This window comes from Neofelis nebulosa, chromosome 6 (assembly GCF_028018385.1).
Source record: "Neofelis nebulosa isolate mNeoNeb1 chromosome 6, mNeoNeb1.pri, whole genome shotgun sequence".
Classification (NCBI taxonomy): Eukaryota; Metazoa; Chordata; class Mammalia; order Carnivora; family Felidae; genus Neofelis; species Neofelis nebulosa.
Genome location: NC_080787.1, coordinates 120,611,725 through 120,627,174, shown reverse-complemented (window position 1 = coordinate 120,627,174; position 15,450 = coordinate 120,611,725). Strand labels below are relative to the sequence as shown.

At 38.8% G+C, this 15,450-nt stretch overlaps 1 protein-coding gene across 1 annotated transcript in view; it reads left to right on the top strand.

The window, feature by feature from the left end:
• ARHGAP18 (Rho GTPase activating protein 18) overlaps positions 1-15,147 on the top strand; it is a 124,515-nt gene extending 109,368 nt beyond the window's left edge. The window contains exons 13-15 of the mRNA XM_058735220.1: positions 8,601-8,725; positions 12,358-12,419; positions 13,644-15,147. Coding sequence (XP_058591203.1) covers positions 8,601-8,725; positions 12,358-12,419; positions 13,644-13,735 — 279 coding nt within the window. The 3' untranslated portion in view covers positions 13,736-15,147. The remainder of the gene's footprint in view (positions 1-8,600; positions 8,726-12,357; positions 12,420-13,643) is intronic.
• Positions 15,148-15,450: the final 303 nt, after the last annotated feature.

The window sequence follows — 15,450 nt, the reverse complement described above, 5'->3', positions numbered from 1 at the left end:
GGAGCCTGCTTCTATTCTGAGGAAAGCTGTGACCACAGGAGTTACATGATTATGTGTAAATTTTAAAATAATTGCTGTAAGGGTGCCTGGGTGGCTCAGTTGGTTGAGCGTGACTCTTGATTTCAGCTCAGGTCATGATCCCAGAGTCATGGGATTGAGCCCCGTGTCAGGCTGTGTGATGAGCATGGAGCCTCCTTAGGATTCCCTCCCCTCCCCTCCCCCTCTCCCCCTCCCCCTCTCCCCCTCTCCCTCTCTCCCTCTCCCTCTCTCCCTCTCCTTCTGCCCCTCTCCCCCCCACTCATGTGCACTTTCTCTCTCTAAGGTAAAGATAAATAGTTGCTGCGATGTCAGGTGAAGGAAAGATTGGAGCAGTGAAAAATAAGAGGTTAGGCAAGAGATGCCAGCTAATTTCATTGCTGATAGGAGTACATAAATTGGTAGAATTCCTCTGGAGAGCTGTTAGCATGTGGCAGAGGCCTGAAAACCATGCTCTTCATTGTATTTGGAAATTCATTTAAAGGGAATAGTAACATAACCATGTAAATAGTTATGCTTAAGTTCATTGCCATATTCTGTATACTGACGAGAATTAGAAGTAATCCACAAGGGTAGAGATGATTGGTTACATGAGTTATGGCATATCTGTGTAATGAAATACCATGGAAATACAAGTGTATATATATGACATCAGAAGATACTCATAATAGGTTGAAGAAAAGTTACAAATTCGTGAATATTGCCATATTTTTAAGGGGTAGTATCATAATTTTGAATGCTTGCCAGAGATCAGGCATGGTGCAGTTTCATTGAAGTATGAGGTGCAGTTGTGTCATTTTTTACAGACAAAGTGAGGATCAGGGATCTTAAATGACTTAAGCTTATCTAAAAAGGAAATGGTAGGGCTGGAATTTGAATCCAAATCTATATATCCTTAAATCTGGGTGTCTTTACTCTTATTCTCTATTTCTTTAATATCACAGAAAAATTCTGAGAAGGATATATATCCTAGTCTAGGGCTAATGTGTAGTAATACAATGAAAATGTAATAGTGCCATTATTTATTTTTTTAAGTTTATTTATTTTGAGAGAGAGGGAGCACATGTGGGGGAGGGGCAGAGAGAGAGAGAGAGAGAGACGGAGAAAGAGAATCCCAAGCAGGCTCTGTGCTGTCAGGGCAGAGCCCAGTGTGGGCCTCAATCTCATGAACTGTGAAACCACGACCTGAACTGAGATCAAAAGTCAGAGGCTTAACCAATGAAGCCACCCAGCCACCCCTATACAGCCACTATTAACATATGTTTAATATATAGCTTTTAATAGTCCTCCTGGTCAGTGCCAACACCCAGCAGAAGGATTGGAAGGAAGTATTAAATGTGAGCCAGAATGACCCACAAGATGTAGAAACTAATTGGATATGAGGAGGAATATAGAAAGACTCAACTGATTTTACTTTGGGTAATTACATCACTGAGTTAAAGCATTAAGCAAAAGGAGCACACTTTTGATGAGGTAGTCAGTTTTTGACATTTGTAGTTGACTTGCCGGTGTGACAGTACTTTGGCTACATGGGCTGGAAGCTCAGAGGGCAGCCAGAGCTGGAGGTGTGCTTTTGGGATTAGCAGAGAGATTGCCGTTAAAGCCAAAGGATCCAGTATTTTAGTGGTGGGCCATGGAAGAGGAGCTGGTAAAAGAAACCAAGAAATGATAGGAAGCCAGAGAAAGTTAAGATTATAGCATCTTAGAAGTCCCACGAGGAAGAGTCAAGTAGGTAAAAGGGCGTGGTTAGGAGTACGATAGAGGCCGAGCATGGTGAACATTGGATGGAGGTCCAGAGCGTTTTGCATTTGAAAAGTCAGTTCTGACTTTGTAGGCCATTAAAAATCATCACTTTCTGATAGCCTTCAACTTGCAGTTGCAACTGATGTCTCACACAAATGCATGCACACATGCACCAACCACATCACATTCTCGAACTCGTGTCTTGAGGATATAGCTCTAGTTCTGCCAGCAGTGAGACATTAATGACAAATCATTTTCTCTCTCTGGGTCTTAATTTCTTCTATAAAATGCAGGGTAAGACCAGATTAATAGTATCTCATCCAAAGTATGTAATAAGAGCATTTGTAGTATCATTTTTTACAAAACGTGACTGGGTCACTCCCTGGACTCACTGAATCAGAATCTCCCAGAGCAGGACCTTGGCATATGTATTGTACAAACACTGTGAGTGTGATTTTTTCCCCCATTTGGTATTTATATGTGTGTAAACGTATATTTAATTGTTTGTTATGGAATTTTTCTTACCTGTTCATGAAAACAGCCATAAACCCATCTCCAGTGATCAAACCTATTTTTCTCAACGTTTTTTTTTTTTTTTGTTTTTTTTTTTTTTTGGGGACAGATCAAACCTATTTTTCTAATCTCGTTCCATCCTGTCTCTCACACTTTTCCTTTTTGTTTTTTTAAGGAAATCATAGGCATTCCATCATTTCACTCATAATTATTTCAGATTGCATCTCTGCCTGATAAGGGTCTAGGACAGCTTGCTTTGATGAGCATCTTGTTATGAACTGCTGAATTGTGTAGGTTTCAAGTTCATTGTGGACTTAGATTTGTATGATTTTTTTCTGTCATTCAAGCTCACCTTTCAAAGTAAACAGAAGCTGCATGTTTATGAGAAAGAGATTCCATGAAATAAGCTGAGCTTGCTCACGTCTCCCTTCATTGGTAGAGAGAATGTTCCTTCTGTGGTTTAACTTCAGCGTTAACTCTGGATGATCTTGTGTCACACCCGTAAGTTACAGTTGAGGGACTCAAGTTTTAGAGAGCTTACGTGACTTGCTAAAAGTTCAAGATGATCTGGTAACCTTTTAATGTTTAGGATTTCGGACATGGAAAAGAAATCTGTTGCTGCACTTTCTGCCATTCTTTTCAGAAGAATCTTGGAGTTGGCAGCAGTGTGATGTAGATTCTGGGCTGTTTGTATCATGGGCCACCTGTCTTTGGTCATAAGTCTGTTTATAATTCCATTTCTGGTTTCATTTAACAGCTCTGACCCAGAGCATCATTGCAGGTATTGTTTTAAGCCTTTGCTTCAGGTCTGGAAACAGTGTCTGGATCTACTTGGGGACCCATGTGAAAAATCAAATTACAATATGAAGCACAAAATCTTGTTTTTTTAAGATGTTTTTTGATTTTATAGTGCATAAAAAATACTATATTAGAAGAGAGAAATATCAGAACTTAATTTTGTTGTAAATTAAATGCTTATTACTTCGGAAGTTATTTCAGATCCTTCTTTACAGTTCTCTGAATCTGTGAGTTGGATAAAGTTTAAACATTTGGATAATAAAGGCCCAATTATAATCAGGACTGAGGCAGTTCAAGATCGCAGAGAATGGCTTCCATATTTCTACCTCCAGTTAGAGTAAGGTGATGAATATGCCATTTTAGTTTAAGATACCTTGCTAAAATGTCTTTAATTTTCTAAAATATGTGTTATATCTGGCCTTTTTCTTAAGAAAGCTATATTTCCAGTTTGCCCCTTTGAAGATAAAAGGGTTTTCTGTAGCATTAAAATGTCAGCTTTACATTTTGCTTAGTTTTTAATGCAGAAAAAAAAAAAAAAAAGAAATATCCATTTTAAAGATTTGACTTTGAATTTCTAATCTAGGGTATAAAACTAAGAGCAATGCAGTGTTTATCAACATGTTATGAAGAAATATTGAAATCATTTTTTATTTAACCAAATAATAAAATCATGTTTTTTAAAATAAACTTTATTTATTTTTTTTTAATTTTTTTTAATGTTTATTTATTTTTGAGACAGAGAGAGACAGAGCATGAATGGGGGAGGGTCAGAGAGAGTGAGGGAGACACAGAATCTGAAACAGGCTCCGGGCTCTGAGCTGTCAGCGCAGAGCCCGATGCGGGGCTCGAACCCACGGACCGCGAGATCATGACCTGAGCCGAAGTCGGCCGCCTAACCGACTGAGCCACCCAGGCGCCCCTTAAAATAAACTTTAGTTCCATATATAAAACATATGAGGACCATATATGAGATAATTTTTTCCATTATAACAGTTTTTGCATGCATAAGAAATTATTATTTTGTAAGTTGTAAAATCCTTTGTGACAAAATTTTAAGGGTGTGTTAGTGAAATACTGCTCTTCCTCGGTCTTGCTCTACATCACATAACTTCAGCTCACCAGAACACCAAAAATAAATACATTAAAAAAAAAAAAAAGAGTCACAGCTGTTAAGACCAAAAAATGTGAAACAGGAAAATTACAAAGATTATACTATTCACAGATTCAGTTATTATGGCTCAAGTTAAGAACAGACTGTTTGCTCTAATGATCAGGCATGTTGTGTCTATTCAAAGCTTGGCAGCTCAATGTAATTAGTATACTAATGGCTTGAGTATTTGATACAGCATGATTCTGGAACTTAATAGTAATTGTTATACACTAGAGCTTTGGCATCATTTATTGTTTACCATCTTTAGTAAATATCATTTGACCACACTTGTCAAGATATCTGGAAAAAAAGAAAAAGTTTCCAGAAACAACTTCTAAACTCTTCATGTTTAACCATTATATCTACCAGTAAACACTTTTTTTTCCTCCAAGGGTGAAGGGCATGACAGATTCAAAGTGAGTCGGACTCTGAATCTGTATATCGTTGTGAGAATTTGGATGGGATGTCTTACTATAGAAACAAACACTGAAGTGTTTCTGTCCTACACATTCATGCAAGCACACATAAATACACATAGACGGACACATGCCTTCCCTGCTAGAAGTTTCCGTAGTCATCAGGGAGTGTGGCCAATCAACCTAGGAAGGTGCTATGTGCCATCGTTGGCCCAATGGAAAGGTTTTCCCAGGCACTGATACTCGGCTTCTATGTGAAATGAGTTGGTAGTTCGGGCAGCATTCAAGCTGATCCAAAACTGGCCTAGCTTCATCCCCTGCTCACTCAGGGAAAGGTGTGAGAAAGTGTAGTTTCACAGTGATAAGGAGTCTGTATGCATGCCACTCCCCATCTGCTGGCAAAGCCATAATACGGAGATTACCTAACATTTCACCTACACATGAGACTTCTCAAGTGCCTGAGAAGCTAGTCCGTGGTCCTCTTCCTTCCTAACTCTATGGGAGAGACGCTGGATTCCTGTGTCAGATGTGCTGCTCTGGGGTGTGACCCCCCAATACCACACTGACCCCAGTGCTGTGATTTATAAGGAAGCCTGGCTATACTATCTAAAGCACGGTCTCTGAACTCAAGTAGAAAGCGTAGGCCACAGCCACAGTATTCGAGGCCTTCAGTTTTTCATGAGGTGCCTTATGGGAAAAGTGGTGGAATCCTCAGGCAAATGCATGCAAATGTTGGTGACTCCCTGCAGGAGTAACTGACTGAAGTATTCCTTATGACACTTAATTCCTTCCTTCCTCTCTTTCCCTTCCTGTCTCTTCTCTGTAGAGGAAATACCATGTGGTACATGGAGGCAACTTTTTTTTTTTTTTTTTAAAGAAAATGTTCCTATATGCTTTTTTTTTTTTTTCTATCAAGGCAATACACATTGGTATATGTTATTTTATTCTAGGGAAATGCTATAATGTTAGCATAGCATTCTCAGAACTGTTTTTGAGTGATTCATTTAATCAATAAACACTTGATAGTTGGCTACAGATGTACAGATGTGACTCAGATATGTGGCGTGTAACTAGAACACAGGTGTCATATATTAGAATTCCATTACAAAACAATTTCAGTGGAAAGAGGAGATTCTTTTTGACCCTGTAGATCATGGAAGGTTCTATGGAGTTTGATATATTTGAGTTGGGCCTTAAGAAATTGGTAGCAGAAGATATTGCAGAAGAGGAGTAAAACATGCATGAAGACAGGAAAGCCTGGGTGTTTGTAGCCAATTTGATTGGCCTTTTTAATCCAAACAATAGAATGGTGCCACAGGACCATTGTGGGTCCCATAGTGGGACCATAGTGGGGGGAAAGGCAGACAACGGAGGGAGCTTGTCATATCTCTGAACTCTCAATGGCAATGTATTTTTCTGGATCCTTTTGCTTTCATAACTCATTCCTTGTAGACCTTCTATATATTAAAACTTAATTATTATCATCTTACTTCAGTTTAAATATCAGCACAGATTTGCCTGCCTTTTTGATATTTTAGGGTTGGATAAGATGTAATTCTGGGAAGTTTTTGTCACTATTATTTTTGCCAAAGAAAACCTGTATGTAAGGGTATCTGACATTATGAGTCAAGCAGATTTCCTAACTTTGCTAAATCAGCATAAAGTATCTGGGTATCTGCAAACCCTAGCCTGCCACTCAAGGCCCATCATCAGCAGCATCATCATCGTAATAATAATGGAATCCAAAATGCCAGTATGTGTTTCTCACTTGAGTGGACAAGGTGGATTAGGGTTTTATGGACACAGACTCTGTGCTTCAACTGTTGCTATTACAGTTTCACTCCAACATTCATGTTGTCTGTCAGCTTCTTGTTTTCTGCCTCCTGTGAGGTAATAGGGAAGGCCAGGCCAGCAGGTGAATGACCAGAGCAGGATACAGCCTAGAGATGAAACCCAAGGCAAAAGTGCATGTAGCATAATCCCTGAGTTAAAAGATACAGCACTGATTTAATATCTGCCTTGGAAAAAAAAAAAAAAAAGGCACACTAGCCCATTAAATGCCCCATCCATTGCAAGAAGCAGCTCATCTTCCACATGTTACAAGTGAAAGTAAATTGTCACAGAATCAAGGAAAAAGGTAACTTAGATTTGCGTCCTACGGGTGAGGTGGAGGTCAGAAACTAGACGAAGTTATCGGGCCAAAAATGTGCCCCAGAAATTGGAAGTCAACAGACCAAGCCAAGGGGCGAGGCTGGATGGGAGAGAAGCAGGCGTTGAGAGGTCTGGGCGTGGGTTGGGATTGGGACATCCTTCAAGGATGGGGCTGAGCACATTTCCCCAGCAAGACCAGTTAAAGGACACTAGGAACACAGTCCCTCTCCTAGCAGATTGGCGAGTGGGCAGCCTTGGAACGCACTGTCTTCCGTGGGAGGGAGGACTCCCGTGGCCCCTCACTGAGTGGTCAGGTGAGGGCAGCAGGGTTTCGCAGGTTGGCATGAGGCCCCCTGTGGTGTCTCCGCAGATGTAATAGGTGTTCGCAGCCCTTTGGGGAGCAAAGCCATGGTCTTACATAATCCCATGCTCCTTTTTCGGTCTTAGGAGTATTGCTTCTTTTCTTTGTTATTCTGGTGCTACATTTCACTTGTTACCGCGAAGCAAGTGTAAATCTTTTGGGGGATGCCTACATTTTGTTGTAGCCCGATTCTAAAGCCATGTTATTTTTGTTGAACTTTAAAAGAAGTCACATTGATTCCATGTGTGGTATTTCCATGCTTTATGTTGGCGGGGGTTGGGGGGAAGCAATTCAAGACCATGTACCTTAACAAAATCATTTTGTGAGCACAGAAAATACTGTCTGCTACAAGATTTGTGTCTTATTTATCTACTAAGTAAGTAGACCTAGCACAGTGCCTGGTAATCAATACTTAGGAAATTTTAGTGTTTTGTTTTAAATGTTTGTTTATTTTTGAAAGAGCACAAGCAAGGGAGGGGCAGAGAGAGGGGAACAGGGGATCCAAAGCAGGCTCTGCGCTGACAGCAGAGAGCCCAATGTGGCGTTTGAACTCATGAACCGCAAGATCATGACCTAAGCTGAAATGAGGTGCTCAATTGACCAAGCCACTCAGGTGCCCCAGTAAATTTTAGCTTAATGAAACAAGGTTTTGTAACATTTAAAGCGTTATCTTTAAACATAATTTATGCATGCTGTTTGTTGTCAGGCCTGTTCATGGCGTACAGTTATAAATAATAAATTGTTGATTGTAGTGGAACCATTAGAAATTAATTAAGCCTAATATGTCAGGTGTCATAGCTGATACTTTGATATGACAGTCCTCACAATCTTTCATTATCTCACTAAACATACAGTTCTTAACATCTATAGGCAAAGGAATTAGAATTGGTCATCATCAGTTCAGAGTGTGTGGTCACAGTGGAAGCTTACTAGCCAAGAGAGGAGCAGACACAATCCAAATATATAGGAACGTGTGTGCCATTTTAAAAAAAATATTCCCAGGAACAAACATTTCTGTGAAATTGTGTCAATGCACAGGAAGATTTTTTTTTAAACGCATGCATTGCAATAGCACACAAAGTAACTTCTTTCTGATTCAATTTCATAAATTGCTGCATGAAGAAGCACTCTCTAGTAGATAATACTCAGAAATCAGCACTTAATATGGCAGTAATGGTTATTGCTGTCATTCTTTACATCTTTAAAAATAATTAAGCATTACTGCATAGGCATTATAAAGTTCCCCTATCACCATTAAGAGGATATTTGAGATTTGATGTAATTTAGCAAATTACATTATACAGTAGTTAAGGTTTTTATGTAGTGAAGTAAAATGCATAGTAGTTAAGCACACTTCCCATGTAATGCATTGTACAGAGTTACATGTTCCAGCTGCCGCCAGCTTTGTTCCAGTGTCATTATTGCTTTGCAGGCTGACATTCCTCAGGGAGTGATTCGAGTGCAAGCTCCCCATCTTTCGAAAGTTTCCATGGCAATACAGCTAACTGAAGAACTAAAAGCCAGTGATGTCCTTGCCAGGTTTCTCAGCCAAGAAAGGTAGAGGCCTGTTTTGTTTTAATCATTCCACGATATAACTTGCACGCGCACGCTCTTTCTCTCCCTCCTGTTAAAAAAAGAAAAAAAAAAAAAACTATGGGTGATGTGAAGTGCTTCAAAATTTCATCTTCCCAGCAGAAAAGAACAGACTTGATAACGAGACCGTTGGAATGACTTGAGTTCATTTGAGGTAGTTTATGCGCAAGGGGAGCCGTCTCAGGCAGGATATCTGAGCGTGCCTGTGCCTGCCGTGGCCTTGGCACGTGAGACCCCTCAATATTCTTTCCAGAATATGGTGACTGGAGGTTAATTACTGTGTGTGGGCCATTAGGAAAATCACTAAGTAGGATACAGTGGGTTTAAAACAAACAAATAAAAAAAATACAACTTTTTCTAGGAACTGTAACAAAAAGAAATGCTTAAATTCAAAAACAGAAAACAAAACAAACAAAAAAAAACAAGGTATACGAAGTGAGAGAGGATAACCAGTTCCTTGAGCTCTGGAGTCTCCAGGACATAGAGCACGCCTTCCCTTTAGGGACAACCCAGCCTCCTTTGTTCTGGGACTGATGGGGTAGGAGGAGTCCTTTGAAAGCTATTGTCCTCCTCTGCTGGTTTTAGAGCATACAGTCTCTGAAACATTTTACTATACCCTTTTTTAAGTTTTTGGAGGTTTAACAAGTGTATTGGGCTTTCCGTGTCCCCCTCATCTCCACTCACTGAAAATTAATTACTTTTTTTTTTTTTTTTTTTTTTTTTTTTACAATTCAGGGAAATCCGGGATACTGGCATCTCAGCTTATGAATTTTCTGTTTTAGCCTTCCATAGAATTTCATCTCTGCATTCTAGTATTCAAGGGCATCGGTGAAGTCTTCTGCCAAAACCTCTCCAATGTTAATGCAATACCACACGTATTCAATATGTCTGGGCTCTGTTTAGGGCCCTCTGCTAGATGTTGGAAGAGGTATAAAGATATATTTTAAAGTATCTTCCCTCAGGGCTTATAAATTGGGAGAAGAGATGAGCCTGTGCAGTAACAGATGGTGATGAACTAGAAGAGAGGCTTATTGGTAATATCTGGGCTTTTGGTAAGCCAGCACAAACTCCCCTCTCAACAGTACTGTGAAGTAACCACGAATGTTACTTCTGTTTCACTGATAAGAAAACCGAGACTTTGTGAGGTCACGCATTTCATAGGTGATGGTGCTGAATTCTGAAGGTGTGTTTTCGTCTCCAAAGGTTTCCCTTGAGACACTCTCCATACTCACCAGGATCTAGAAACCATCACGGATCTGGGGCCATTGGTGCAGAGTCTGGGAGTAGATGGAGTTTTAGCGGATGAAGGCATGGAGCAGTTGGAATTTTTCAGATGTCTTTGCCCCCTAAAGGGGGTGTCTGCTTCATGAAATCAATCCCCTTCCTCTGCCCGTCCTCTCCCGGAGTGGGTACCTGGAGATCTGGCCACACTGCAGACAGAAGCCGCTCTTTCAGGCTAGATAGAGTTAATTTATACAGCAATTACTTTTAGGATCCAAGTGTTCAATTTAGTCTGTACTTTTGTTGCTGTGCTTGCAGATGATGCAATACATGACTATGAAGTTGCACAATATATTGAACTGTGACTTTAATATTTAAAGTATAGCATGATAGTGGTAGGCATACTGTTACAGAAGGCACCGGATTTGTGGCAGTTGTCCCCTGCCTATTTGGAGTTTCCGGTTGGGATGCTTTTATTAAATAATAATTTGTTGCCCCCCCTCAAGTGGGGTCCATTTTTCTACCTCCTCCCTTCTCGCCATCCTGCTGCACTCAGAGGGAAGTCTGGTAAACTTCTCTATCCATTGTCCACCCTCAAACCCCCAACCATTCCTTAGCTCCTTTCTTTATGCTTGGGGATACTGGAGGGAGATGATCTGGATCCGAGTGCCAACTTTTCTGTTTCATTTTAAGCTAGTTTTGTAATCTCTTTTAAGTCTCAAGTTTTTCATGTGTAAAAGTAGACCATAATAGGGCCCGAATTACAGTCCTGTGATAACGAACTAGGAAAATGGCCGTGAAGCACACAGCACAGTCTGTTTGGGTCATACAAGTGAAATTCTCAGTAAGGGTTTATATGTATTTCCTCTTGCACCACATTCCCCTCTTCTACCACCTGGATTCCACCAGTGTAGGGGCAGTTGGGAACCTTACCTTCCTCCTCTTTTTCCACCCCTACTTTCTCCGCCAAGACAACAACACATGAATGACATAAAGTAAATATACAGTAAATTTCACATTTACTCGCCAGTCTTGATAAAGACTGTTGCCTTTTCTTTAATTATGGATTTGTTGATTAGCATTATGCAAAACCTTAGATTTACCAGGAAATCCAGTTGAGGTTTCTTTAAAGTGGAGCAATGCCTGACTAGGTTATTTTTGGTTTTTCGTTTTTCGTTTTTGGTTTTTTGGTTTTCTTATCACGTCTCCCAAAACATTCAGCTTGGTCTTCATAGAAATAATGACTCTTTCAGTAGACTCCTAGTTTATTGGGTTACATACCATATTGTAAATAATTATTTAATTTTAAAAACAAGCATATGCCAGTTTCGAAAAAAAGTGAGTTGTCTCTTGGTCAGGGTCTTAAATGTGAGCGCGTATGAAGCCCTAAGTGTCTAGCATGTCACAGACAATAGAGTGGTTGGAGTTGGATAACCAAGGTGAGTCATTGGATGGTTGGTTAGGACAGCTTCTGCTGTACCGTAGTTTTCATAATGGTTTCCGTAAAAGTCAGATCTGCTTTTCCCTGCAATTCCAGGGAGTGTGTGTTTGGGGCCTTGCAAGAGCGGTTCACAAACCTTTCCAGGCACCACAGCCCACTAGAGAGCATTTGAAAAGCAGATTCTTGGACTTGTTGTAGGCGTACAAACACCAGAGTTTCTAGAACTCCAGGTCTGAATTTTTAGCAGGCTTCTTCGGTAATTCATAGACAGAGTTTTGAAAACCACTGAATCTTACCAACTTTTATTATTTGAACCTGATGTTCTGGAAGAGTTTATTCTTTGAAGAGCATGAGTCTGTAAATGCATCTCTTACTTGTGAAGCCTTCATAATGAATATTTGCTTCTACTTGGAGTATATGTGAGTCCTGTACTTGGATGGCCAGCACAGGGAGGGCTATGAACCCTGCCCTATTCTTTACATTCATCTTGCATAGTGTTGGAGTTGTCAGCAAAGCAAACACATGACAAATACTGGTTGAATAAGTGCAGTGTGAAAACTAAGATGGAAACATTTCTTTTTATGGTTTGATGAGAACTTTTTCGGCCCCCATGCAAAGTAGTTGATCATGTTAATAATTGTATTGGTAGCTAAATTGTTATGTTCCCTTTCTTTTTATTTTTACAAATTTAGATGCTGATTTATTATTTTGTCTTCAGATGTATGAGTCCATTTGTTTATTTTAATTTACAGGTGTGACATTTTTATTACCTACTTGGCACACTTAACAGATGGGAAAATACAAATGTTAGATAATTACAGTGTGTCTAAGTTATGAATTTTCCACACAAGCTAGAATTCCCCAAGCACATTAAAGTGATTTACTTGCAAGCTGTTTGATGATACAACTAATCAGTTTGTTTTGTCCCTAATAGTGGGATTGCCCAGACTCTTAAGAAGGGGGAAGTTTTTTTGTATGAAATCGGAGGAAATATTGGTAAGCACATTTTGTTTCTCTTTGTATCGCATATGCGGATTCGACATTGCCCATGCTTCTTATTTATATCTTTGGGGGAAAAAAAGAAATTAGAAGTTAAATATAGTGCACTGTAGATAGCTGATGAATAGTGTGGATTTTTTCAGTGGTCTGACTCTTCTCTACAGGCTCTATTTGAGCTTCTCTGTGCAAATGCCCATCTAATGTTGAACCTCAGCAAGGACAAATTCCCTTAAAATAGTAGCAACTTCTAGAATGATAATGAAGTTTTTCAGAACTTCTTTCCTTTTTATATGCTTACATCACATCTTAATAAAGGAAGTAGCTGTGCTTGTTTAAAGCCAGGATTACATTTTTGTTATGGCTCAGTCCTGGGTATTTTTAGTGAAAGCACAAGTTATTTTTGCCATTGTTGATTGCCTACTAAATAATACACGCACAAACGCATATACGCAGATATATACACATACGAATACAGACACGCTGGTAATTTAAGAAATCAAAATAGAATAAGTGGATTAATTTTGACTGTGCTTTATATTTTACATGCTCCTTTTCAGTTATCAGTGGGTTGTACTCCTCTCTATGAAGATGTAAAATATCCTTTTATTTTCTCTTTATTTTAGCCCTTGAAAATGATACAGGTGAAACTGTTAACAAATACTAAATGAAATGGTGTTTAATTCAAAATAATAATTGAAAATATTTTAAGAAGTTTTGTGGAATTTTTTTCTGGGATGTAAAAATGTTGGTCAATATTGAAAATTTAATGTGGGAGTATGGAGACTCACTCTTAAAATTTAAATAAACAGCAATTCTGTCAGAAGCCTGGAACTGTTAACTCTATTAGCAAGGATTATTTAAATATTTATATATTTAATCTTGCTCTTTACTATTTGATATTGAGAATGAAGTGTTGTTTCTTCGGTAGATCGCAAACTATTGCCACTCTTAATAACGGTGAATAAGCTTTTGGTGAACCAAAGCCCCTCACACAAAGTATTTTCAACTTCCTAAATTAATTTGAAAAACTTTCCTTTAGAGAAAGACTACTATGTTGACTTTTTCAATATTTTGGCCGTCTTACAATATTATGGGAGATGGGAAAGGATGAGTGATATTTTGAAGTCTAAGATTTTAGAGTTAAACCACGAGGAAGAAGTTTAAAATCGCACCCCAGCTTCTGTACCGTATTCAACTGATACAATAAAGTCTCTTTGCTAGGAGAACGCTGCCTTGATGAGGACACTTACATGAAGGACCTGTATCAGCTCAACCCCAACGCAGAGTGGGTTATAAAGTCAAAGCCATCATAGGAGACTGAAGCTGCAAATACCCACAAGGACTTCCTTGGTATACTTGCTGGGTCAAGAGTGGAAACAAAAGAAATGGCAGGACTCTTTGTTCAAATGTACCCGACTACTGAATAATGACACTCTGAAGCCTTAAAAAGTTAGAGATTTGTGCTGCCGCCGGAATTATGTTCATTATTAATAATATGATGGGCACCCAAGTATCGCTGGAGTGAGAGGAAGGGGAGTTAATTAGCTTGGAGACCCTTCTGCTGTGTGAAAGGTGCCCAGATGTGACCACTTGTTTTATGTGAAACCATCCTGTCCTCCCTCTCACTTGTTTTCTCCTAAAATCATACACCTAGTAATCTGTGCTCTTTTCTCCTTTTTCTCCTCCTCTTGTCTGCCTTCCCTCAACTCCGGTTTGCTTTTTAACCAAAAAGATCACAAATACCAGATATCTGGCAAGTCGTGAAGACAATACATCTTAAAAGAGACGGACTTCAACAGGATTCCTGTCACTATCCCATGTTAATATTCCGCTCTCTGAATCATTTGTTCAAACAATAACATCCCACTTCTTCCTGCTGTATCACATGAAGTGATTTGCGTGGTTTTCAGTTCATCTGACGTATGTGCACAGAACCGTATCCACTATCAAGAAAATAAGCCTGTCAGAAACTGCCAATTATTACTGAACTATTCAATGTTTAGATACTAAGAATGATTAAAATCTATCCATGTCGAATAACTGGATTATGGATAACAGTGAAAGCCAGATCACCTCATGTATGCTGTATTCTTCTAACTGAAATTTATGAAGTTCTAGCTGGCTTTACCTGTTGTCATATTAGTATAAATATGCATGATAGTATAATCCAGTAATGGTTGAGAATATATTCTACTGAAAGAGGGATTTTTCTAACTCATAAATAAGGCTGCAGGAAGAATTATTTTTTTTGAGTATGACACAGTCATAAGAACAAGCTTTTGTTTGTGTACTCACTTTAGATAATCAGAGTAAATTTATTAAAAATGCTGTGGAAAGTACTATTCCCAGGGATTTTAGTGCGCAAACCATATTGTGACAATAGATGAGCCTCTGAACTGTAAATAAGAGGAACGAAGTGAGAGATGTTCAATATTTTATGAGTTTAGAGTGTAGTAAATAAAAGGTGATGTAAATGAGTGTTGCACAGACTGTGTTTATGATACTTTTAGTAGTATTTTAGGGACAATTACACATTCTCAGAAGCTCTTGATGTCACTCCAATTAGGAGGGAAAATGCTGTTAATGAGAACAGTCATAAATTTTTAGCATGTTGTTATAAGAACATAAGCCTGTGGATCTGATCACTTCAATAACACTGTGGTGATTTGTGCCATTGCTTTTTTATTTAAAAGATTTTTATAATTAAATGCATTTTTCTAAATTATCTTCTCTTGGCATTATTTTAATCCTGTATGTTTATGAATGTGCTGTATTGTTGTTTATATTTTTATTTTTGCTAAAAGCCACTTCTTTTACGCTCCTCTTTCTCCTGCGTCATTTTTTAAGTGGGAAGACATGCGGAAGATCTAAGATGGTTTCCTGCCTTTTTTCCTTGAGCAAACTTGTGTTCTTTGGGATTTTTTAAAACCATGTTATATTTATTCTGTTTCTGATTTTGACAGTATATATTAATTTCTCAAAATGTCTTATTAATAGAGTTTAAGTTATTGAAAGAAATTGATGATAT